Source organism: Mucor mucedo (assembly GCF_025094135.1).
Source record: "Mucor mucedo strain NRRL 3635 chromosome Unknown EV154scaffold_42, whole genome shotgun sequence".
Classification (NCBI taxonomy): Eukaryota; Fungi; Mucoromycota; class Mucoromycetes; order Mucorales; family Mucoraceae; genus Mucor; species Mucor mucedo.
The window spans coordinates 1-24,085 of NW_026252326.1; the positions used below are offsets into that span (position 1 = coordinate 1).

The window sequence follows — 24,085 nt, forward strand, 5'->3', positions numbered from 1 at the left end:
AAAAATGGAATTACATAAAATGAAGAATGAGAAATCATTCTCCACCGAACCATCTTTAGACGAGATTACGGACAATGTCGTTGGTAATTGTCAAAACAATCGCAGCTGTCAAAATAAAATAAAAAAAAAAATAGAGGCTTAAATATTTATTTATTACAGGCGAGGTCGATCATGATATTATCGGTTTTAGTCATGGTGTAGACAATTCCGAAGGCGGCTCGTCTTTCCTTGCTTATTTCAATGTCGTCTGTGTTGTAGCAGGCACAGGTGCACTTGGTTTACCTTTTGCCCTTAAACAGGGTGGCTGGATTGGTTAGCACCTCCGTGTGAATATATTTTATTTATTTTATATTAATTCCTATTATTCCATAGGTCTATTTATTCTTGGATTGAGTTGGTGCTTTTCAATCTGTAGGTACCGCATATCCGAATTTTTAAAATTAAGCTAATGCACTCAATAGATTCTGGTATTATCTTGATTCGCTGTTTGTATCACAATGGAAGAACCCGTTTGTCATCTTATCAAGAAGTGGCCGAGAGCGCTTTTGGACCTATTGGCGGCTGGGTGTCATTCTTTTTTACCGCAGTGACTTTAATTGGTGTTCCAGTACTGTATATTCTTTTGGCTGGTCAAAACTTACATAAGGTTTGCATAGGTACTGCTGGTGAATTGACTTTTACAATTTGGGTTATTATTTGCGCCGCTATAGTCGCTGTTCCTTTCGTCTTATTCAAATCAATGAAGGAAGTCGGCTTTCTTAGTGCTTTCGGTATGCTTGCCACTGTTATCGTTGTATTTATTGTTTTGGTAGCTGCCTTAAAGGACAAGCCTTATGTAACCGATGTGCATCATGTTTCTGTTATTTGGGATCAATTCCCAATTGCGCTTAGTTCGATCGTATTTAGTTTTGGTAAAATACAAATAGTTATACAATTATGTAACCATGACTCACTTTATTCTATTTAGGTGGTAACCCTGTTTATGCTCATGTTGAAGCAGGCATGAAACACCCACAAAACTGGAACAAGGTTGTGGCAGCTGGTTTAAGTACTTGTGTAGCACTTTATTTCTTGACTGCTATTCCTGGTTATTATGTTTACGGTGATAAAACTTTGTCCCCAATTTACGACAATATTCCTGAAGGTGCCGCTAAGCTTGCTTCTACCATCATCATTACGATCCATGTTTTGATGGCTTGCCCTATTTTGATGACTTCTTTTGCCCTCGATTTAGAAAAGCTCTGTGGTATTTCTTCCTTTAACCATTCTCGTGTTGTGGAGACACTTTTACGTTTTACCCTCCGCCTCGTCATGGTGGTTGTAATTGCTGTCATTGCCATCTATGTCCCCTTTTTTGGTGATTTTATGTCTTTATTGGGTGCATTCTCTAATTGTGCGCTTATTTTAATCTTCCCTGTTATGTTTTATTTGAAACTGACAGGCTTCCGTAACAAGCACTGGGCTGAATTAATCCTTTGCTTCTTCGTCGTCTTGTTAGGTATTGTTGGTTTAATCTTTGGTACGATTTCTGCTGTCAAAGCCTTAAAGTCTGATTTTGAGAATACCGCTTAATCATTTGTATATTATTTGTTATTATTAGAAATAAAATTATTACTCCTTAAAACATTAAAGTTTCTGTCTAACGTTAGAAAATGTGCTAGCCTATTGAATATTTTAAAGCTTAATTCTTTTTTCATTTATTAAGAGGGGTTCCGATTAAATAATGCGTTGCCCGTGGTAATACAGAATATTTGGGTTTTGCTCAAGTAATCTCCTGAAAACATTTGAATTGATTGTTTCATGGGTACAAAGCATCTATTCTGCTGTCATCAATTTAGCCAATTTCATTTAAGGGACCAATTTATGGTCATTTGTAATCCTAGGACAGTTACATTGTTCATTAAGACGATCAGGTGCGGTTACGTAGATAGTAAATAAGGCTTTGCAACGTATGCCATGCTTAGTAAATACATTGATGTATGTAGTCTTTATGGCTTAATTAGCTTAATTTTGATAAAGTTCGTCATTACGCATTTATTTATGCCACTAAAAATTATCGAAGTTTAAAATCTGAATTCGACCTCTACCATATTAAATGATTAGAGCTTATTTCCTTGTATTATGAGCCAAGTCAAGTGTGCCTTCAAACAGCTGGCCTAACCAATAGTTGGGTAAAGGAAGAAGACGACAGTAGGGGTGTATTAGTGAGCATATTCAGATAGTTTAGCAAATACTTAATTGGGGGAGGTTATCGTCGCCGAAAGTGATATCTTAACATATGTGATTGGTAGGGGTTGACAAAAATTTAAGCTAGAATAGGTTTGGTGACAGAGAGATAGAAGCGTGATTACTTCTTGGATTCAAAAAGTTAGTGGCAAGTCCGGATTTTAAGCACGTGCTTTTTTATCCCACTTTCACAAAGAAAGCATTAATCCTAATCTTTAAACGATTTTTATATCGGCAAACGCCCTGAAGACATTGTGTTATATCATGGATTAATACAGGCAGCTTCTGTTAATGATAATAAAAATAAGCTCTCAATGTAAGATCAATATAAAACATAATTGTAACTTTCCACCCTAAATGCGAAATGCATAATTCTATTACCATTGAAAAGCCAAAGCCGTGCATGCACTTTTCTCCAATGTACGAAACCCCAGGCGGAGAACAAATAACTAAGTATATACATACATAGGAAATATCGGCCTCTAGTGCAATAAATGGCTTCATCAAGAACACTCTTCGTAGACACATTCCCCCTTTTTAATAGTGCTCCTATCTGAATATAACATTCTTTTTTTTAGTGTCGCTCATAATTTAATCAATGCAAAGCGGCTGAAACATAATTCATATAACATTTTTCGTAATGATAATATACTATCTAGATTCGTGTCAATTAGGCAATTGATGATATGCAGAAATTAAATATATGCACGAAATCCTCCCTGTCAATATAAAAACACACCTCGACATCTTGTAGTTAATCAAAAAAGAAAAGAAAATTTTGTTTGATGTTTATTTTTCTACGAGGGTTGATCGGGATTGGTGAATTTAGTTCTCATCCTCAACAACTTCAGTGTTGAGACCTATTAAAAAGAAGGTTAATGTCGTGCACAAATGAGAATGCGGATATAATTCTTACCCTTGAAGTCAACACAGGGAACGAAGGTAACATAAGAGTAGAGCTTCTCCTTGGCATCCTCGTCATCATTACGTCTACGAGAGATGCGAACACGGATACGATGGTTAGTGTGCTTAACACCACGAGACCAGACGGCCTTGTTAAGAGAGGGATCAAGACGGACATCCTTGGTACCCATGGCAAGGGTAGCAAAGGCCTTGACGGACTTAATGGCATGAGGAGCACGCTTTCTCAAAGAGCGACCAAAGACATGCTTATGCATGTGGATGGTGTACTCACGAGTGACAACATCAGCGAGAGTGGAACGCTTTTGAGTGGTCTTTTGGTCCTTGGCCATTCTACGATAGAAATAAATACAGCATTCGTTGATGGATGGATATGGTTACTCACTTTAACGGGTGGATAAGCAAAAAGGAAGTCTATCCATTGTGCCTATTTTGCCTTTAGTTGGGGTCTTTGCCACTGGGTAAACATGAGTAGTCCGGGCCGGACATTTAGGGTTTATTTCTTATTTTTTTATTTGACATGTTGTTAAACAAGACAAAAGAAGGAGGATATTGTGTTTGTGAATAGGGAGATTTTGATGGATGGTGTATTTGTTGTTGCTCTCCTGAAAATCATTTTGGATAATCAATGTGTGTTAAAAAGGGGAAAGGAATAGGCACGAGGTTCTGCGTGTGTAGTTGAAAGGAGAAATATATAGAGTAATAGCACATTCTTTCAGGGGAAAGATACAATTTATCAATTTGCTTTTTATACAGACCAATGGTATTCTGTTGTAATAGCTAGTATCTTTTTATTAATATAAGGAGTGATATTTCGTTGATATTTTTTTTTTTTTTTTTTATTTTTTTTTTATTTTTGGTTACCCCTTTTGAAGACTTTCCCCTGAGTCATGAGAAACAAAAATAGTAATGTATTAAGCAAGTCAGTAATATATCAACTCCCTGCTAGTGTCGATCAATCTATTTTTTTCCTCTTTTCATTAACTTATATAAAAGGAATTATAAAGGTTTATTTTTGTTATTTATACCTTTCCTTTTTTTCCCTTTCTTCTTCCTTTTTATCATTAAAAATTATATGATGTCGAGTTATGAACAACCAACAACACCTGAAAAGTTACCTGGTATCGATAAATTAGCTATTAAATTGGAAGAGTCGGTTTTACCTTCTTCAGCTTATTTACCTCCTCCTCCTCCTCCGACCAACTACTACAGTAATGTAGTCTATCAACAACATCTGTCACCTCCTCTTACTCCAGCTGTTTCTCCTTCATCTGTTTTAATCGACTCGATGCAGTTCAAGCGCAAATTTTCTGTTGATGTTGGTCCCTTTGGATTCGGAACCAGTATCCCGCATCCGTCATCAATGCATGATCAAGACGCATATCGAAGAAGCTCTTGCTCAGCAGTTTCTATCGATTGTCAATCAGACTACAATCATTTCCTTGATGTTCAGCAGCAGCAGCAGCAGCAGCAGTCACAACAGCAGCAACAGCAACAACAGCAACAACAGCAACAACAGCAACAACAGCAGCAGCAGCAGCAGCAGCAGCAACAGCAGTACTCTCCTGCTACCAATCAGCAAAAGAATTCGAAGAGAGGGTCTCGTTCTCAATTATCTGGTCCCAACTCCCAGCATAAACATGCTTGTAAGCACCCTTGTTGTATCTGGAGCTTTAAGCGTTTTGAGCATTTAAAGCGTCACATGCTTGTTCATACAGGCAAAAGACCTCATTCTTGTCACTTCCCTGGTTGTGGAAAAAACTTTAGTCGTTCTGATAACTTCCATGCTCACTATCGTACTCACACTAAAAAAACTAATTTAATCCAAACAACCAAGAGAAAGAACTCTACTGCTCCAACTACTGTATTTGAGGATACGAGAACTCCGGCGTATTTTGCTACTAAGCAACAGCAATTGCAACAGCAGCAATCATTTGATATGACACCTTACCAAGATATGTATAGTCATGGCTACGGTTCCGAGGTAATAAAAAATATAATTAATCAAATTACTGTTAATTAATCAACCTAAATAGCAATGTGATGAATATCCGAACACTCAATATATGCGCAACAATTTTTCTCATCAACAGTTTAGTCAACAACCAAACACAGTTGAAAATAATACGGCAGGTGTATCCTCTTTACTCAACCATGAAGTAGTAAACAACAACAATCCATTCTATTCTTCTGATTACAACAACAATAATAATAACAATATGAATTACTATCAACCTTATCCTACTTCAACCAATGATAATTCATCGATTGCAGCCGCAGTTGCTGTTGTAGCAGCGGCAGCATCTTCATCCTCATCTTCAACTTCTGCATCTATCCCAGCAACAGCTACCACTACAACCAATTCACGTCGTTCATCATCATCTAATAGTACTTCATCTAACAATAACCAACATAAGTCCCATATCTGTCCATTACCCCATTGCCAGCGCAGATTCAAAAGACTAGAGCATCTAAAACGTCATATGCGCACTCATACATCCGAAAGACCTTTTGGCTGTTCATTTCCTAATTGTCACAAGACCTTTTCCAGATCCGATAATTTATCTCAACACATGAAAACACATCAAAGAGTCGAAGATCGTCGTAGAAGACAACAAAGAAATGATGAGCCTATGAAGCAACAAAATTTACCACCTTTACAAGAACAAAACAACAATAATATGATGGTTGGTATGAACTGGCATAACACTGGTACTGTTGGTTGTTAATATATATGCCCCCTCTTTTTTTTTATCCTTTCTCCTTTATACATATACACAAAAAAAACATACACCCAAAAAAAATCTCACTTCATTTTTTCTTTGCTCTTGATGCGTATAGAAAAACACTCACATATATGCTTTTTTTTTTAATCTTTTTTCATTTTATGAAGCAAAAAACTTCTTCTGCATTCCCCTCCCCCTTTTTATGTTTTCACAATCAAAAAAAAATCACAACATAATTTATGGTTTCTTTCTTTTTTTTCCTTTTTTTTCTTTTTCTTTTTTTTTTTTCTCGTTCTTTTTTAATAAATAACTTAAAATGGATAAAATGGATAGGGTATTAAATAGTGCTATAGTTTGAACCATTGGTAGTCAGCAGGGATTCGGACTCTGTCGCGACGGGTAATACGGGCTTAGGATGATGAGGAATCACCAAGCACCGAATGTTTAAAAACTCGCAGAATGCATTGATGACACGCACTGCTCTAATCATGTAATTAACGAAAGTGACGCATGTTATCCCAATCAACAAAAAATACTCGTTATACTCAAATCTATGCAATATATGCGGGTTAATATTATCAGACACACCATCCGTGTATTTTCCTTACCTAGTGAACTCGGTTAATGCTCCGAGCAAGGCAAACAAGGCTAATGGATAATAGATATTTCTAAAAAGAGGAAATTCCGACTTTGTCAAGTGAGCCAAGATAATATCGGAGGCCATCTCGCCAAATAAAAATCCAATAAAAATAGCAAAGAGAATAAAATGCTTTTGGGAATATACTGTAAAAGATGATAAATGGATCCAGAAAGTAATCAATGATCCTGTGACAACAATAGGTAGAAATACATTCCCAAATACACGCCATTTGCTGAGCCCCTTTGCATTACATGCTTGTGCAATGGAGTAAACACTACAGAAGCCTGTCAGTATTTGAAACTCCATCTTAATTTAAGGTCTTACCAAACAGGAAGATGTGTGACAACGAAAAATAGTACCATCCCAATCACAAACACATCGGCAAAAGTTGTGTTACTAGGTAAAAAACCCATCCAAGAAAGACATGAGATCTCTTTCAGGGGCACGTGCCACGATCCAATACCTTGAATAACAAATCAACACAAAATTCCATGTACAAATTCCCGTTACTTACCATAAATACCAGACCAAATAAAAGCTAAGCAAGTAACAATGATTCCTTCGGTGGGACCATTGACATAACCCAAATAAAGTACACCAGTATAATATTCCTCGGCTGTAGAAAGATAGAATCCAATAATAGTGACAAATAGAAGAATAGCAGAACTAGGTGAATGACCGAGGCCCAAAGCAGCGCATTGCAGTAAAGCGACATAAGTACAGTTGATAGCGTCACATCCGTGATCAAATAATTCACCCAAAGGAGATGAGGTACCAGTACGACGGGCTTGTCTTCCATCGACGTTATCAAATGTGGAATATAACCAAAGGCCGGCAGCAAAACTGAAATTGATCCAGTTTGGCGCAGTTGTATCGAGTAATGGTGCCCATATACATACAATAATCACGTTGGCAATCATGAAAAACAAACCGATCAAAGTGATTAGATTTGGACTATGATAATTTGTTTAATTTTTAGAAATTTGTGTCAAACATTTCAATCTTACGCTATCCATCTGGGGAATAACTTTATAGCGAAATCCCAATAATGTTTTAAAATATATTTAGAAATGGGAGATTTGTCAACAGCACCATATTTATATAAGCGTAAATTTTCGATCCTGTCCTCTTCCAAATATGCTTTATAAGATGATACTGGCTTCAACTTCATTTTTGTAAGAAAAAAAAAATGAAAAATGAAAAATAAAAAATAAACAAGAGAAAGATGGGAAAGAATTAAAATGGGGTGGGAAGCGATAAAGAGACTCCGCCAAGCGTGACATGACTCGTTGTACGAAAAGTTTTCAGGTACAATTGCTACACTCCCAAAGGTAGATTGGCCACTTCAAATTCAGACACTGTTCAATGAAGTCATTTTTTTAAGCCAATCAAATTTAAAAACCGCCGTTCTGTTACATCAACTGATGGTTACACCTATAAAATTTCTTTCGCAAGGATTGTTTCTGAGAAGCTCGAGGGGGATCATGTCAAACTCGAAATCGATGATTTTTATTTAGGATAATAGTAATCGTTTTTTCCCTTGTTTTTACATCCTGGTCGTAAGAGTATATTTGTGACATATTATGGTAATGAACATGTCAGATCTTTATTAACAAATAAGTATTACTGCTCTTCTGGAGTAGTAATAAATCGACCAAGAAAAGAAGACAAATTTAAAATTTAACAGGACATCAAGAATTTGGAGACAGAGATTTCATCGTCTATTATTTCTTAAGTTGTTCTTTACGTAAACCAATTTTTATAATTAAATGCTGGCTTGTAAAGAACTCCTTTTTTATTTTCACATTTTCAGAATAGCCTCAACCAAATGGGACAACTACCACGGTGGCCAATGTGCACTATATAAAGATTGTAGTATTCCGATTAATATATAAAAAAAGTAAAACCTTAAACGATGGAGGAAGACTAAATCGAATAAGTGCAAAATGATAAAAGATGGTGAACCGACAATATCCTAGAACACCCAGCATCCCGATAAAGATCAAGTATGATGATCAAACTCTTGTAATTAATTTATTGACAACATTCGTGATAGTTTAGTCGAACAAACTATAAAATTTACTTTAGTACAGGAGAGCCTACAAAGATACCTTCAGTAGTTTTCAGTGATGGTCATAAATAGAGCAGCTATGTAAAATATATAGGACAAAGAGCTGGTGTTTCTGAGATATCTATGACAACTTAAAGAGAAGAAATAGTCTTGGAGAGGCAATAGCTCTTAATTTATAAATGAATTTCGAATCTTATCTGTAAGCTATTATAATACAAATAAGCCTTTTTATACATCATGTGGTAAAAAACTATTCTTTACAATAATTCTGTGTTACGTGCAAAGAATTGAGCCTTCGAAACCACATAGTTAGGGACAAAACTATCTTTAATATATTAATTGGAAGCAGTTGTAATATATACTGGAGTGAAGATCTCTTGTGATGTTTATAAAAACGCGGTAATGAATGTCCTTCCTTATTTACTCGACTAAATAGTCAATGACCAAGGACTTAATAATTTCTACAAGTAAAAAGAGCTTTACTTCAATATCTTGTCTGTACTTCCAGAAACCAATACTCTGTTTATAAGTATTTGGCAGTAATAAACAACTTTCCGTCTATCCACCTCATCCTATAAAATTAAACCTGTGTTCCCTTCTTCTTATGCACTTTATAACAATATCTGTTCTAATTCGACATTAAATGTTCTTGTTCATCATTGCCATGTAATATCTGATTGCTTACATAATATTAATAGCGTTTACTTCGCTCTGTTTCAGTAGTGTAAAACTTTATCGCTACAAAAAAATTCTTTGTTTTTAGCTTGTCTTGGTAATTAAAAATGGGCCGCTATATTGTTCCTCGTGTCATAAGGCATAGTATAATTTGAATATGTCTTGACAGAAACTAGTATTATTTATTACCTTTGTAAGGTTTTTATAAAAATGTCTGAATGTATTTTATACTCACCCGAAATTATCTCTAAGTCTGTCCGAAAGTCTAAGTTTACAGTACAGTGTTTACACTTCAAATTCAGACAACATCAGTTTTTTTTCAGACAAATAAAAATTCACTTTCAGACATTTGCTTACCTTTTTCAGACGATATAAAAATGGAAATTCAGATTTAGTGTTAGACTTTTTTTTTTTTTTTTTTTTTTACCTGTAGGTATCTTTAAGCCATCACCGGTGAGGGCGTGGCAACCACATTGGAGGTGGCGCTTTGTCTTTTAAAGACATCGGGTCGGCCATCACCTCTCCAAATTGAGGTGGCAATGGTGTACATGTTTTTCGTAGCCATAACGTCACGATTCCAACGAATATTGCATTTTTTGCAGAAGAATATTTGATGGATTGATCGGTTGTCCGTTCCACATTTATACTTTAAGTTTTCTAGACTACTTTCTAGGCAGTTATTGCAGTTCTAAGAAAGAAATGACATTGTATTAGTAATTACATGTTATAGACACGTATATCTTTCACCTTTGATGTTTTATATTCATCTATGTCAAGTAGCAATAACTCTCCAAGTTTTTCCCGCAGCTTCAACTGTCTGTATATCATTTCAGAGACGCCATGCCTAATCCCACTGATCTTTACGTGACTTTTATTCTTCAAACCGTCCCCAAAAATTATCAATGGCATTTTACTTTTGTCACCCTCCTCAAATTTCTCTTTGTGGCTTCTTTTTTTTTTTAAAAAAGAAAAAAAAATTAGAAGAGGAACAACATCCATGGATATGTGAGTAATACCTGGATGCGCTTTTTCTTTGTCTTGATCCGGCTTGAGGGGTGTTGCTTTGATACTTTGCAGCTGTCTTGCTTCTTTTTCTCTTGTTTTTTCTTGTTTTCTTCCGTCGTCCTTTATTGTACTTCTTTGATCCGTTAATTAGGATATTTACAGCATCCTGGAGGGCACGCTGTTTTCCAATGTAATTACACCATTTGACTCTTGCTGTCTGAAAATTGTAAAAACTAAATAGTGTGTCCTTATGTTGCATCATGTATTTCACATGCGTAATATATTTATCAGTAACTGCTGACTTTACAGAAGGTATGTTTGTCTCGATTGTTTGCACTCCTTGTTCTTTCTTCCTGTCTTGCTCCAACTTCATACGATTGGCACTTCCATTCATGTTGTAATATTCGGCAGATGAAAGCCGCCTAACATCCGTGTTACCATGAAATGACACAAAAGCATCTTTCCTGTTGGGATCTACTGTGCAAGGTCTAAAATAACGATCGATTTCTTCACTATTGAAATCTTGCAGCTCCAAAGCAGTTTCATTCACAGGAGATTCTGCATATGCCTTTCGGCAAAAAGAAATCCTACAAGTGTACCCATCTGTGTACAGGCTATTAATAAACATCCTTCCTTTTCGTTGAGGTAAATTTTTTAATTTTTCAAAGCTATACAAGTTGAAAATTAGCAGGTTTATTTGTTGCTAAAAACGTATGTACCTACGTATTTATGTTTATCTTAGCAAAATTAAAACGGGCAAAAAAATATCTTTGGGTGAATTCAAAAACTGTTTCTTCCTCTAACCGTTCCATTGAAGCCGTCGGAAACAGACCAGTCAAATTTTGGCTATCTATTTTAACGAAACGCCAATGCAAGCCAGGGTTCGGGAATAGACTGAAGAGACGAGGCGGCTGGAAATCTCTTTTTACGCCGTTGTTGTCGTTTTTGTATTTTTTTACTTTCTTCTTTTTTCTTGGTCTTTTATTTACTTGATCGGTCTCGTCTGATTGTTCTTGTGAGATGATTTCCAATTGAGAGACAGGAACAGGTAGCGGTGCTTCCACAATTAAGGACTCATATTTCTCCAGAATGTGCTTAAGTACTGGCATAATGCTGAATGGGGCATTATTTAGAGTTGCCTTTGTCACAGGAAATGCTGGTATACGATTCTTGATCTCCAATATCAATGGGTTTAAAAACGTACAAATGTTTTCTTGCTCTTTACTGTTCAAAGAAGTGGAAATATTGTCAGAATTAATGGCTCCCAGTCCTGGAGAAAATAGTACATTGAGCACATGTTCGTATACTATATGTTTTACTATGGGCATTTTTATGTCCTTTTAAAAAAATAATAATTGATGTCAAGTTTTTAATATGTATATTTAACAAGGCTTTACACTTACATGAAATGCTTGACGGATCATGTATATAAAGTAGTTTGCAATAATATTTTCAAAGTTCTCTATATAATAGTTGTTATAACAAGTAGCTATAGATTCACAAGCGGATGAAACCACTTGGCCGTAAAGAGTTAAATTTCCTTTATCAACTGTCAAGTTGACGCCTTCAACACCGTTAAGCTCATCCCATACTTCGGCGAGGTGGGGAATAAGTGGATATTGTGATTGAAAATTTTGAACTGATAAATTTTGGTACACCACTCTACATACGCTATACCAAAAGTTTTGTTTCAATAGTTCATTAGGTAAACTGTTTGGATGTTTCAAAATATAAAAGTTGACAAAAAGCTGAGCGTTGTAGGCGACTTTTCGCAAAAACATTGAAAGACTTTTGATTTTTTCAACCGCCGTGTTATTCGCATTCTCATCTACTGAAGACATGAATGACTTGATAGGTATGGAGACTGTCTATCTTTGATTTTGAGAACCCAGATTTTGTTGAATCAATTCTTTTACTGTATAATTATAATTCAGGCACTCTCTGGACCTAGCAGATGCATGGCCATTTTGACCGCAGGACTTACATACTAGACTCGATGTATTTGGGACAACATTTCTAGCTCTTTTTGCATCACTTTTTGCCTTTTTCTCTTCTGGGGTATCTTTTCTTTTTACACCTTTGGGAAGATTTAGTTATTACAACACATTGAAGAAAGCTTTTATATTACCTTTCTTTCTTTTACTTGGTTTGTTAATGGTTTCACTAGCAGTTTCCTGTTGTTGGCTTTCATATTTTTTCAACTTTTTCGTTTGTATAAAAGCTTCAATTTCAGGATAAATTGGTGTACGCATCCCGTTTTAGATATTAGAAAGAAAAGGACATAATTGTTGTTGAAATCGACATCAGGCTGATATATATATATTTGATGTGACCGCTGCTTATTATTAATTTATCAAAGTATTTGTACAAACCAAAGTTATTATTTTTTATATCAGATTGTATCTATATGCTATGAAGTGAGGTTATTTGTAGTAGGCTGGGTATGATAATTGTAGGCATGTAAATCACTTTACTCATTTATAATATAAGTCGTATTAAACAAACTTTGTTGAGTGAGTTTTGGCTGTCTCAAAGTTTGATTAAATAGATTATTATGATTACGCTTTTCTTTAGGACCGGTAAAGTGCGCGTAGTCATAATCTAGGATCACTTACCCGTTGTTTTTCACCGCCGTACGTTTTTCTATGTCATATTCTCTATCATTATCTTTTCCTCCGCTATGTCCTACCCAAATAACATCCCGCCTCTATCATTACATCACAGGTAGATCATGCCAATTATCTGCACAAGTGTAGGAACCTTTTTCTCACTTAAATCGTGAAGTGTTGGTAGAAAATAATTTGATGTCCTCTTTAAATTCTTTGTAACATTATCGACACAAAAGATTGTATTGACTGGGATGGATATCTTGTCTGATTATCTTTTACATGTGTCTGAAAATCTTTTTACGACTGTCCGAAATATATTTCTGTTTGTCTGAAAATCTTTTTACGACTGTCCGAAATATATTTCTGTTTGTCTGAAAACAATTATAAGCCTGTCTGAAAACAAATATAAGTTTGTCCAAAAATAATTTGCATTTGTCTGAATTTGAAGTAACAACACTGTAATGAGAGGTCAATTATATATTAGTTACTTCTCAATATTCAACCTCCGTTATATTAGCTGATGTATGTCAAATCTTTTGGTTTGTGATATTTCTTTAATGCAGCCCCAGGGGATACCCCTCACCCTTTCTTTTTCCCTTGATGAGTTTCGTTAGTAACAGCTTTAAAAAATTGTTCCTTGTTTCTAGTGAAGCTGCGTAGTTTGCTATATTTTTTCTTGATAGTAATAATTTTTTATCTTAGGGATATGTCTTTATCCATGTTATTTCAATAGCATAAAGAAAAATCCCAATGTGTTTTAGTCAACGTAAGAATGTTAATTTTCATAAACTTAATTTTGTGACTTTTGCCCCTAACATTATATGTGATGTATTCAGATTCTTTATTGCCTTATTTGTAAATGGTGTACAACGTTGTGTAATTAATCAAAGACGTCGACCTATTTTGTGGCTGACACATAAGGAGATTATTACTGCTAAAATAATTCATGTCGCACTTTGCACCTTCTTGCCTTTCTTTTTAAATTATTTTTTTTTTTACAATGAGCTCAAAAGATGTTTTGTTTTTAAAAAGAACTCCAACAGTAACTTATGCGGGTGGTCCGATACCAGAACATATCAAGAAATATTATGAGCAGCAGCAATTACCCATAAGAAAACAAAGTTTAGCTGCTAATGTCGCTGAGCGAAAGAAAAACACTAGAACAGCATTCAATAATCCCACATTTCAAATGAGTGTTGATAGTTTTGCTGAAGAAGACGAATTTGATTTCAATGATAGACCACCTTCGTCAATTATTGCTATTCAACCAGTAGAATTAGAACAAGAAGAGGAAAAAGAAATTTTGGTTATAAAAGATGCTCCTGATAATGATCATTGGCGTAATGGCAGTGTGATAGGGGGTAGTATGACAGTATATAAACCCTTTTTAATGTGTTCTAATATGTTTTCTTCTTCTTTTTGTTAACAAGAAATTAAATCTCGTTCATCCATTGACACAGACACATCTGACCTAATGTCACCACACACCGAATCCTATTCGTCAGTCTTCCTGACAAAAATGCAATTAAAAAGAGAGGAACAACAAAAATCGATTGATGCATATAGATCACAGCAAGTATATACTGCGTTATTGTCTCAAGTCGCACTAGAATTCTATAAAAGAATCCCTTTGCTTATTTTGACCAAAGACGGCATAGAATATCATGATGTGTTTAATGGAAAAGAAGCGGTTGATAAGTTACTTGCAATATTGCGTATACAAGATAGAGTAGAAGCGTTACAAGTAGGCTGCGCACTTAGACACCAAGGCTTTTTCCACGATGTGAATTACGATGGTGATCTTAAGGACTCGCCAAATGAACTGTTTGCATTTAGAGATTTAAACGATCCGTCCATGGGTAATACATTCACTTAAGTTACCGCAGGCAATTATTAACCCGTATCAAGACTTACAACCCATTAATTCAGTAGATTTGCAAGAAGCAGATTCTCATCCGCAGACCTTTCTTTCGTCTGATGTACCAAATGGAATTTATACTGACTTAACCGACTGTTATTCGCCTACCTGTACCAATGACAACCAATGTTATAGTTGGTCTTGTCTTCGAAAAAAGGTAAACACGAAGTAAATAAAAATAAAAAAAGAGGAGCAAACGCTGAATACCAACTTAGAGTTTAAAACAAAGCCAAAGTCTGTTAAAGGTACATGCACAATAGAAAACAAGGAGTAAAATAGGAAAACAAAAAAAGACTAACGATAATTTACAGGAAGAGTCCACTAAATTATGGTCACAAAATGTGCCTGAAAATGTTGTAGAAGCTACTTTACCAGAGGAAAGAAAGCGCCAAGAATGTATTTATGAACTTATTTATACGGAACAAGACTTTGTGAGAGACTTAGAATATGTTTATAATGTAAGTCAATTTGATTTTATATATTCTGTGTGCTAACATCATATAGTTTTGGGAATGCCCTTTACGAACTAAAGATATCATCGAATATAACGAGGAATTTGTTCATGACGTATTTTTCAATATATCCGAAATTCGTCATGTCAATACAGAACTTTCGCTGGCATTGGATGCCAGACAAGCCGAAAAATATCTCGTCTCGAGTATTGGTGATGTAATGTTGGAACACGTCTGTAATTTCGAACCGTTTGTAAGATATGGAGCCCATCAGGTCATTGGAAAATTTCATTTTGAGCTTGAAAAGAAACGAAACCCATTATTTGCACAATTTGTACAAGAAACGGAGAGAAAACCCGAATCAAGACGATTAGAGCTAAATGGTTATTTGACGAAACCTACAACTCGTTTGGGGCGATACAATTTGTTATTGAGGGAGATCCTAAAAAGGACTCCGGATGATAATCCGGATAAAGAGATTATACCTCAAATTATGGAAATTATAACAAGATATCTAACCCAGGTCAATATAGAAGCAGGAAAATGCGAAAATTCTTTCAATTTGGAAGAAATTCGCAAACGTCTACATTTTAGATCGCCTGCAGACTCTATTGTAAGTTCTTACAATTGCAACGCTGAATGTTTATTAAAAGATCGAGACAGGATTTAAAATTAGATAAACCAGATAGACAGCTGTTAATGAAAGGTAGGATGAGGCGTAAAGCAAATTCTATATTTGAATCTACCGACCTTCAAGTCTTTCTGTTTGATCATTATCTATTATTTACAAAAATGAAATACGAGGATCATCTTGAGTGGTATAGAGTCTTTAGAAAAGTAGGTGGTTGTATTCCTAATTAATAAAATGCTAAATTATTATTTTAGCCCATTCCTCTTCAGCTGCTATCTATTCAGGTTGCTTCGAGTACAACAAACACCCGGCAAAATAGAGCAAGTTACATATTACCCTCTATTAGCACTACCACCACTGTCTCTGATCAACAACCTTCAAAAATTAATAATCTATCAATTACCTTCACTCATCATGGTCGCAAAGGATCTCCGCCTCTTACACTATATACCACAGCTACATCTATCCAACAAATTTGGGTCAAGAAAATTCTTGATCAAAAACAGCTTCTAAACAAGAACATATTTTCTATTTTGCCTTTGATTCAGAATCATTTTCTTACAACTAATCGGGTGAATAACACCATGATGATGGAAGATGGTCGTATATTAGTGGCAGCTGATCAAGGTGTTTATATTACAACTACGACTATTGCTGCCGAGAAAAAGAATAATGCGGCTATGACACGCATAATTCGAATAGAAAAGGTTTCCCAAATAGAATTAATGCCGGAATCTCAATTGCTAGTACTTGCAGACAAAACATTATGGACATTTCCTTTGGAAATATTATCACAGTCCGTATCACAACAGCGTGGAAGATCTGTAAGCCAAAACACAACATTCTTTCATGTCGGTGAATGTCTATCGAAAACTTTAGTATGTGTTGTGAAAACGAATACCTTATCGCCTACTACTATCCGCGTATTGGAGCCGGTTATTATGGATGAAAATAAGAAGGCAAAGTCCATGTTTAGTTTGAAACGACTTGTAAGAGGTGGACCCATTGGTTTAAAACCTTATAAAGATTTGTATTTACCTAGTGAAGCATTATCCATCAATCTACTGAAATCAAAAATGTGTATCTCCTCCCCAAAAGAAATTGGTGTGGTTGATATGAAAAATCTGGGAGTACAGGCATTATTAGACCCTGAGGATGAAAAACTGGACTTTGTTATTAATCGACAGGATGTCCATCCAGTCACCATTTACAGGATCCAATTTGCGAAATATCTCGTATGCTATAATGGTAAAAAAAAAAAAAAAAAAAAAAAAAAAAGGCACACGCACGAATTTTAAATTTGATCTAAACCTTTTATCATAGAATTTGCATTTCTCGTAGATCAAAGAGGACGATTTATAAGATCTAGTACAAGAATCGACTGGGAAGGTACACCGGATTCGTTTGCGTTATCTTACCCTTATCTTCTTGCATTTGAGCCTGATTTTATTGAAATTCGTAATGTCCATACAGTAAGTCTATATGTTTGAACAAAATGATAGTTACTAAGTTTATATACCAGGGAGAGTTAGAACAGGTCATTCGAGGTAAAAATATACGTTGTACTAGCACCAATACCCACAACACAATACTCCAAGGCTCAATGGATGACCCTGATAGAGATGGTTATCAACTAGTATTTCAATTAGATCGATTAGTAGAAAAGGATCTATTATCGAATTAGAAAAAAAGTAATCTATGTAACACATATCACTAATACCACATCCTCTCAAGTTTCCAACTAGTTTGGAAATCAGCAATGATTAAATAAATAATGGGGGTTTTAACTTCAACCAATTTAACAATGTTCTTGCCTTATATTTTCACACTTCTAATGTATGCTATGTCAAAATTAATGATGGATGTGCAGGATGAACAAACATTTGTTGGTGACTATGTTGAAGAAATAACAAATAACCCTACTGAGCCTAGCTGTATTGATGCCACATGTGCCGAAATTAGCCGCATTAAGGGTGTTGAGGATACTTCAGCCACTGAAAGTAACGATTCTTCTTCCTCGTTAATCGATGCAATACTTGACGACAATGATTTAAACACAACATATCAAGAGAGATTACGTCTTTGTAGTAAACTTCAAAAAATACTTGCGGAAAAAGTCAAGGCATCTTTTGCAGATACCGTTGATGATTATTGGAAGTGTGATGCTTGTAAAAAAGAATAATCATTCCGGCTATTGCCACTAGCTACTTACAATTATTTTGCTTATTTCTGAAGAAAAATATAACTAAAAATATATATTTGCATGAAATATTTTTTCACAATTTATGAGTAGATTATACATCAATATAATCAGACTATGACCTGATTTGTGTGCTTGTATTACCAAGTAGTCTAAGTCGAGCAAGACAAAAGAATGAACATAATAGAATTGTTTTGAAAAGTTTAAAAACGAAGGCATCAGTCAATCAGAAGATTACTCCGTCTCATGATCTGATGCTTTTTTTTGGTAAAAAAGAAATTGTACCAAAACATCTATTAATAGTGTTAAGGAGTTATGGGCTAAAAATCAACAACTAGAATAACTTAACGCTTCATATAAATATTATTTGCTAGTTACGCCTTATGTTGCTGTTTCGATCCGCGAGAATCAGTAAAACAAAATTTAAAACATTTTATTTAATCGTAAAAAAGCTCTAGAAAGTTTGTCTATCATTAAATCTTTTGGTATAAGGTACTGATATTACCCAAGTCTACTAGTGCAATCCTGGAGAACTACATAGAGTTTTGCTAAACGACTTTAAGTCTTTGGAAACAAACAAAAATAAACAGTCTAAATTAGGAAATTATTATTTATAAGAACACGCATAAATATTTACCCGTCCAAATGAAGAAAAAAATTACTTGGAGTAGCTGGGCGTCGATCCCAGTGCCTCTCACATGCTAAGCGAGCGCTCTACCATTTGAGCTACAACCCCTTTTTGTATGATTTAGGGGTCTAAAAAATGAATGATATACCCATTGCAAAAAAATTAATTTTTTTTATAGCTGTTTAATCGTTTTAGTAAGTTTTTTTTCAACAATTTGGTGTCTTTTAAACCAGTTTTAGATGACCAAAAAAGGTAAAATTTTGTTTTGCTGTTTTTAACTAATAGGTAAGCTAGATTTTTTTAAAGCTTTTTTTCAAATATGAAGGTTTAAAAGACAAACAAAATAAAAAAAAAATATTGTATTTATGTTGAGAATTGATTAATATATCTTTAATTCAAGTTTGTCAATAAAAAACAAAATTTATGTGGTGCATGTAGTGAATAGGCTGTAAAACTGCCTTTAAGCAGAGCATAGATGTTAATCTCCGTTCAGTGGTGATTCGATAGAAAGTGTGATTATAAAAAAAAATTCCCTTTTATGTATGCATGATATTATTACAAGCTAAAAGTCGAAAAGTTGCAAAAGCTTCACAATTCAGCTCTACAAAAGAAAAAAAAAACGGGCTCCAAACATCCACTTCTGTTAAATATATTTTGGAGCACAATATTAATATAGTTATTACGCCACATTAGAATAAATAATCACATAAAATATATATATAAACAACGCAATGACCTAATTTTTTTTTTTTGAGAATCGTTGAGAACTCTTTACGATAACATATAAAAGCAATATAGTCTAATTATTAGCCGGAATTATAATTTATTGGTTGTTTTTTTGGTTGAGCTTGCTCTTGTCACTTGATGCAAGTGATATTTTGTTGGTCCGTCTAACTTCACGACGTGGTTACTAAATATATATTACATCCAATGTGTTACGTTTATTCTCTTGAGACCAATAAGCATCTTTTATTGATTATAGGTAATTGTTGAAACAATAAGTTTCGATTTTGCATTAGCCTGAAATTACATTTTATTTGTCTGAATTTATGATGCGGACACTTTGGTTAGCAAAAGTAGCAAAGCTATTGTATTGCCTTGTATATTACCTTGATGCACAAATTCTAATGTAGCCATGACAGTCTTCATGTCATGTTCCATAATTTCAGCCCAGTTTCTTACATCACCTAATTCCTATCAGCTTAAAAAGTGAGTGTACTGCCTAAGTTGTGAATATTACTATTCATTACTTTAAGTGACATATTGAAGCTATCCACCAATGTCAACCATTGCTGTGTTTGATTAGCGTAGCGGGTTGTTTGATTGGCTAGTTTTCTTGACAGTTGCTCCAATTCCTTCTGCTTTGAAAATATTTCAGTTACCCTAAAAAAGACGTTAGCAAAGTTAAGAATTTAACTTGAAAAAGTTGACTTCTTTACCCCTCATTAACATACTCAGTCAAAGAGTCTGTTAATTCGTTGGTTGATTGCACTGCACTTTTTTTCAATTGCTCTGTATAAATTAATTACTACAAAATGAAGAATTAAGATTTTCTTCTTCTTCACCATTTTGTTTTTTTATCTCTGCTTGCTGTTGGTTATGATTTTTAAGCAATTGAGATAGTGAGTCTGACATATTGGTATAGTATTTGACTTGCGAGATTAAGTTGCAGGAGCTGAAATGAATAAAGAAAAAAAAAGTATTTCAAAATGGTTGCGGATACCTGTTACACAAATAAGTGACCCCCTTCTCCCTTTAAATCCAGACTCATTCTTTGTACAACAATTGCCAGTTGACATAGTGTATTATCAGAAACATTCAGATCATAAAAGATATATTCAGAAAAACGTGAAAAAGCATTCAGACGATCCGAACATTAAAAATTCTTTGACGTTTACATTGAAAGTTAGCTTTTAAATAACTTTAATTTTTTTTTAAACAACTATCTGTAAAAGTGTGTGAAACTGTAAACAAAAAAAACTTCAAAAAACTTGTATTTGTTGGCTTTCTATTTATTTCCCTCAATTTATTTTTTTCCCCTTTTATTTCAATAAAGAAATATACTGTTATGACTATTAAAGTGCCACCCGCAGAAAATCTATCTGATAATCAAAAAGGTAAACATGCTTCTACGGATGAAAGCGAGCCAACCTTGGACATACAAATTGAGCAGCCATATGGCATCTCAACCGGAGAAGAGCTGATGCCATCTAGCGAAGACAAGCCATACAGTAAGAAAAAGGGCATTTTTAACAATCCATTTCACAAAGGCATGAAAAAAGATGCCGACGAAGTCGCTGTTGCTACAGTGAACACCTCAGTTGAGACAGCTAATGAACATAGGACTCCCAAAGGCTTCGGAAATTTTCTTTCTAGGGTCAAGGTAAAAATGAACAGACAATGATAAAAAGCTGGAGTATTAATTCTCTATTCACAAACAAGCAAACTACAAGCAGTAATAACGTTAAAGATTTATCAGAACCTACCACAACTACAGTTTTGGTTGAGGAGGAGAGTGTTGGAGAAAATGAAGGCGTGCATGAAAATGTAACAGAAACAGAAACGCCCACGTCAACTGATCATACGAAACGCCAGTCTTTATTGAGTAAGTTTTTCGGTCATAGCCATAAAAAAGAATCTGTCGCAGAAACACTAGGTAATTTATACACAATTATTCTGTTGTAGAAATAATAACAAACATTTACAATAGATCAAGAACTGACTGGAACAGAGCACCATACAGAGGAGGAAGTTGTCACTTCTACCTCTCCTCCATTGAGTCGCCGTGTTACTGGTTTCTTCAGTAAAAAGATACATTTTGGATTGGACAGGAAGCTCAAATCAAGTGAAAAAATTGAAACTGATGGAGATCATGTTATAATTGTAAAGGATACAAACGAGTCCCCAGTTATTGTTTTTAACGATAATACCACAACAAATAATAATGCCCCTAAAGGTGTAACTGCTTAAATCCCTTTTTTTATTGAATAAATATTAACTTTAATGACAACAACAAACTGGGATTTGGATCGATAACTGTAGCACTTGTGTTACTTATTATGAATGTTAAAAGCAGAAATGATACGATAAAACAATTTATGATTGAGGATTGTTGTTGTTGTTGTTGTTGTTGTTGTTATCATTACCTTCGTTTTGCTGGGCTCTGTTCTTGTAGACCATTTCAAAGAGCTTCAATGATGTTTGTTGAAGTTGATCAATCTTTTCCTTCAAATGTTCGGGTTGTACATCTGTGTCACCAGCTTGGGCCTTGACAGTTTCAGCTCTCAAAGCTTCAATTTGCTCCTTTAATTTTTCTGATTCAGATTTATCCACTTGCTCTTTAAAATCTTCCATTGCCTTTTCGGTCTCGCTCATGATGGATTCTGCGCGATTGGCCATTTCGATTGTATCACGTCGAGCACGATCAGCTTCGGCGTTCTTTTCGGCGTCTTGCACCATCTTTTCAATTTCATCACTACTTAAACCAGATGAAGCAGCGATTGTAATTGACTGATCCCGGTTAGTTGCCTTGTCCTTGGCATTTACATTGACAATACCATCGGCATCAATATCAAATTCTACTTCAATCTGGGGAACACCCTTGGGAGCTGGTGGTACACCAGTCAAGTTAAAGTCACCCAATAACTTATTGTCTTTACATAATTCACGTTCACCCTGGAATACACGGATTTGAACTTGTGTTTGACCATCAGCGGCGGTAGAAAAGACTTGTGATTTCTTTGTAGGGATAGTTGTGTTACGATTGATCAATCTTGTAAAGACACCACCAAGTGTTTCAATACCTAATGAAAGAGGTGTGACATCTAGCAGCAAGATGTCGGTGACAGAACCTGCAAGCACGCCACCTTGAATAGCAGCACCCAATGCAACAGCTTCGTCTGGATTTACGGATTTACTAGGATCTCTTCCAAATGTGGCTTTGACAGTTTCAATGACTTTAGGCATACGACTCATACCACCTACCAAAATGACTTCGCCGATACTGCTTTTTGAAATACCAGCGTCTTTAACAGCTTTCTCACAAGGGGAGATAGTTTTTTGAATTAAATCACCTACTAAAGATTCATATTTGGATCGTGTCAATTTGGTGTTAATGTGTTTGGGGCCTGTTGCGTCAGCGGTGATGTATGGAAGATTAATATCTGTTTGAACAGTAGAGGACAACTCGATCTTGGCCTTTTCACAAGCTTCACGAATACGTTGAATGGCCATACGATCTTTCGAGAGGTCCAAACCAGCAGACTCTTTTCTAAATTCCTCCACAACGTATCTTACAAGGTGAGAATCAAAATCCTCACCACCTAAAGCCGTGTCACCATTTGTGGATTTGACTTCGAAAACGCCATTTTGAATTTCCAAGATAGATATATCAAAAGTACCGCCACCCAAATCATAAACAGCAATTGTTTTATCCCCTACTTTATCGAGACCGTAAGCTAAGGCAGCTGCAGTGGGTTCGTTGATGACACGCATGACGTCCAATCCCGCAATTTTTCCAGCATCTTTTGTTGCTTGACGTTGAGAGTCGTTGAAATAAGCTGGCACAGTAATGACAGCATGCTTCACCTTTTTATTTAAAAAGCCTTCAGATGTTTCCTTCATTTTGCCAAGCACAAAAGCACCAATCTGAGAGGGAGAGTATTTTTTCCCCGCTGCCTCAACCCATGCGTCACCATTACTATGAGCAATAATCTTGTAAGATACACTAGGGATATCTTTTTGAACGGCAGCATCAGTAAACTTTCGCCCAATAAGACGTTTTGTTGCGTAGATGGTGTTTTCAGGATTTACTACAGCCTTTTTATTCATAAAAATTAGACACAGTTTTTTTTTTGTATATCTTTTAATCATACCTGACGCTTAGCTGTCTGACCAACTAATAGTTCACCATCTTTGGTAAAAGCAACAACTGAAGGAGTGGTACGTGCGCCTTCGGCATTTTCGATAACTCGTGGGTTTTTTCCTTCCATGACGGCTACACATGAATTTGTAGTACCTAAATCGATACCTATGACTGGTCCATTAATTTTGGCTGTTGAGTAAAAAACCGCGCCCATCTGTAACAATGATAAATATTGTGTAATACCGTGTGCTTCTCTTTTTGTCACTTACGTTGGAACGGCTTAAAATAGGTAATGATTTTCTTGAAAGCCTGTACATTTTTCTTTAGTTGACGAGGAAGGAGTTTAAGAGGGAAAAATAAAGGAAAAGAATTTATCAATACTGAAATATTCCAAATATATATATGTGCGAAATAAACAAAAAATCTGAACACATCTCAAAAAATAAAAACCCTAGTATAAATGCATTATATCCCGATTCAACAGGGAGCAATATGTTTACAACATGGGATTTATCTTGT

At 35.2% G+C, this 24,085-nt stretch overlaps 11 protein-coding genes and 1 non-coding gene across 12 annotated transcripts; 5 read left to right on the top strand and 7 right to left on the bottom strand.

Annotated features, from left to right (window-relative positions):
- Position 1: 1 nt before the first annotated feature.
- On the top strand, positions 2 to 1,631 carry EV154DRAFT_463992 (transmembrane amino acid transporter protein-domain-containing protein; the record flags this gene model as incomplete). The annotated part of the gene is made up of 5 exons (XM_051597648.1): positions 2 to 83; positions 160 to 312; positions 373 to 411; positions 462 to 911; positions 968 to 1,631. The coding sequence occupies 5 exons, from the start codon at positions 5 to 7 to the stop codon at positions 1,570 to 1,572; spliced, it is 1,326 nt and encodes a 441-aa protein (XP_051457883.1). The 3' UTR covers positions 1,573 to 1,631.
- Positions 1,632 to 2,150: 519 nt separating this feature from the next.
- Positions 2,151 to 3,232, bottom strand: EV154DRAFT_507541 (uncharacterized protein). Its single transcript, XM_051601434.1, has 3 exons — positions 3,143 to 3,232; positions 2,966 to 3,086; positions 2,151 to 2,881 (listed from the first exon to the last, which is right to left on the bottom strand). Exon 3 carries the CDS (start codon positions 2,752 to 2,754, stop codon positions 2,515 to 2,517), a length of 240 nt encoding a protein of 79 aa, XP_051457884.1. The 5' UTR covers positions 2,755 to 2,881; positions 2,966 to 3,086; positions 3,143 to 3,232; the 3' UTR covers positions 2,151 to 2,514.
- On the bottom strand, positions 3,052 to 3,479 carry EV154DRAFT_537919 (ribosomal protein L31e-domain-containing protein; the record flags this gene model as incomplete). The annotated part of the gene is made up of 2 exons (XM_051604243.1): positions 3,052 to 3,086; positions 3,143 to 3,479. The coding sequence occupies 2 exons, from the start codon at positions 3,477 to 3,479 to the stop codon at positions 3,052 to 3,054; spliced, it is 372 nt and encodes a 123-aa protein (XP_051457885.1).
- Positions 3,480 to 4,143: 664 nt separating this feature from the next.
- On the top strand, positions 4,144 to 6,251 carry EV154DRAFT_507543 (uncharacterized protein). The gene is made up of 2 exons (XM_051601435.1): positions 4,144 to 5,131; positions 5,184 to 6,251. The coding sequence occupies exons 1-2, from the start codon at positions 4,223 to 4,225 to the stop codon at positions 5,874 to 5,876; spliced, it is 1,602 nt and encodes a 533-aa protein (XP_051457886.1). The 5' UTR covers positions 4,144 to 4,222; the 3' UTR covers positions 5,877 to 6,251.
- Positions 6,116 to 7,733, bottom strand: EV154DRAFT_507546 (uncharacterized protein). Its single transcript, XM_051601436.1, has 5 exons — positions 7,521 to 7,733; positions 7,028 to 7,467; positions 6,838 to 6,976; positions 6,482 to 6,787; positions 6,116 to 6,424 (listed from the first exon to the last, which is right to left on the bottom strand). The coding sequence occupies exons 1-5, from the start codon at positions 7,682 to 7,684 to the stop codon at positions 6,211 to 6,213; spliced, it is 1,263 nt and encodes a 420-aa protein (XP_051457887.1). The 5' UTR covers positions 7,685 to 7,733; the 3' UTR covers positions 6,116 to 6,210.
- A 1,803-nt stretch (positions 7,734 to 9,536) lies between these two features.
- EV154DRAFT_442882 (uncharacterized protein) lies at positions 9,537 to 12,526 on the bottom strand. Its single transcript, XM_051597007.1, has 6 exons — positions 12,393 to 12,526; positions 11,668 to 12,341; positions 11,007 to 11,601; positions 10,276 to 10,909; positions 9,599 to 10,208; positions 9,537 to 9,578 (listed from the first exon to the last, which is right to left on the bottom strand). Exons 2-5 carry the CDS (start codon positions 12,103 to 12,105, stop codon positions 9,977 to 9,979), a joined length of 1,899 nt encoding a protein of 632 aa, XP_051457888.1. The 5' UTR covers positions 12,106 to 12,341; positions 12,393 to 12,526; the 3' UTR covers positions 9,537 to 9,578; positions 9,599 to 9,976.
- Positions 12,527 to 13,834: 1,308 nt separating this feature from the next.
- Positions 13,835 to 14,740, top strand: EV154DRAFT_219876 (uncharacterized protein). The gene has a single exon (XM_051594418.1). The coding sequence runs from the start codon at positions 13,874 to 13,876 to the stop codon at positions 14,297 to 14,299; it is 426 nt and encodes a 141-aa protein (XP_051457889.1). The 5' UTR covers positions 13,835 to 13,873; the 3' UTR covers positions 14,300 to 14,740.
- Positions 14,741 to 15,040: 300 nt separating this feature from the next.
- On the top strand, positions 15,041 to 17,364 carry EV154DRAFT_537923 (Dbl homology domain-containing protein; the record flags this gene model as incomplete). The annotated part of the gene is made up of 7 exons (XM_051604244.1): positions 15,041 to 15,061; positions 15,103 to 15,249; positions 15,296 to 15,856; positions 15,907 to 16,080; positions 16,129 to 16,729; positions 16,754 to 17,122; positions 17,198 to 17,364. The coding sequence occupies 7 exons, from the start codon at positions 15,041 to 15,043 to the stop codon at positions 17,362 to 17,364; spliced, it is 2,040 nt and encodes a 679-aa protein (XP_051457890.1).
- A 1,373-nt stretch (positions 17,365 to 18,737) lies between these two features.
- EV154DRAFT_t60 lies at positions 18,738 to 18,810 on the bottom strand. The gene has a single exon. It is a non-coding gene; the product is annotated as a tRNA-Ala (tRNA).
- A 689-nt stretch (positions 18,811 to 19,499) lies between these two features.
- Positions 19,500 to 20,594, bottom strand: EV154DRAFT_507567 (GCN5-like 1). Its single transcript, XM_051601437.1, has 5 exons — positions 20,268 to 20,594; positions 20,142 to 20,214; positions 19,953 to 20,085; positions 19,812 to 19,896; positions 19,500 to 19,743 (listed from the first exon to the last, which is right to left on the bottom strand). Exons 1-5 carry the CDS (start codon positions 20,335 to 20,337, stop codon positions 19,736 to 19,738), a joined length of 369 nt encoding a protein of 122 aa, XP_051457891.1. The 5' UTR covers positions 20,338 to 20,594; the 3' UTR covers positions 19,500 to 19,735.
- Positions 20,595 to 20,712: 118 nt separating this feature from the next.
- EV154DRAFT_507571 (uncharacterized protein) lies at positions 20,713 to 21,840 on the top strand. The gene is made up of 3 exons (XM_051601438.1): positions 20,713 to 21,085; positions 21,145 to 21,358; positions 21,413 to 21,840. Exons 1-3 carry the CDS (start codon positions 20,771 to 20,773, stop codon positions 21,670 to 21,672), a joined length of 789 nt encoding a protein of 262 aa, XP_051457892.1. The 5' UTR covers positions 20,713 to 20,770; the 3' UTR covers positions 21,673 to 21,840.
- EV154DRAFT_464008 (hsp7-like protein) lies at positions 21,799 to 24,027 on the bottom strand (the record flags this gene model as incomplete). Its single annotated transcript, XM_051597649.1, has 3 exons — positions 23,836 to 24,027; positions 23,577 to 23,780; positions 21,799 to 23,520 (listed from the first exon to the last, which is right to left on the bottom strand). The coding sequence occupies exons 1-3, from the start codon at positions 23,881 to 23,883 to the stop codon at positions 21,799 to 21,801; spliced, it is 1,974 nt and encodes a 657-aa protein (XP_051457893.1). The 5' UTR covers positions 23,884 to 24,027.
- Between the last annotated feature and the right edge of the window lie 58 nt (positions 24,028 to 24,085).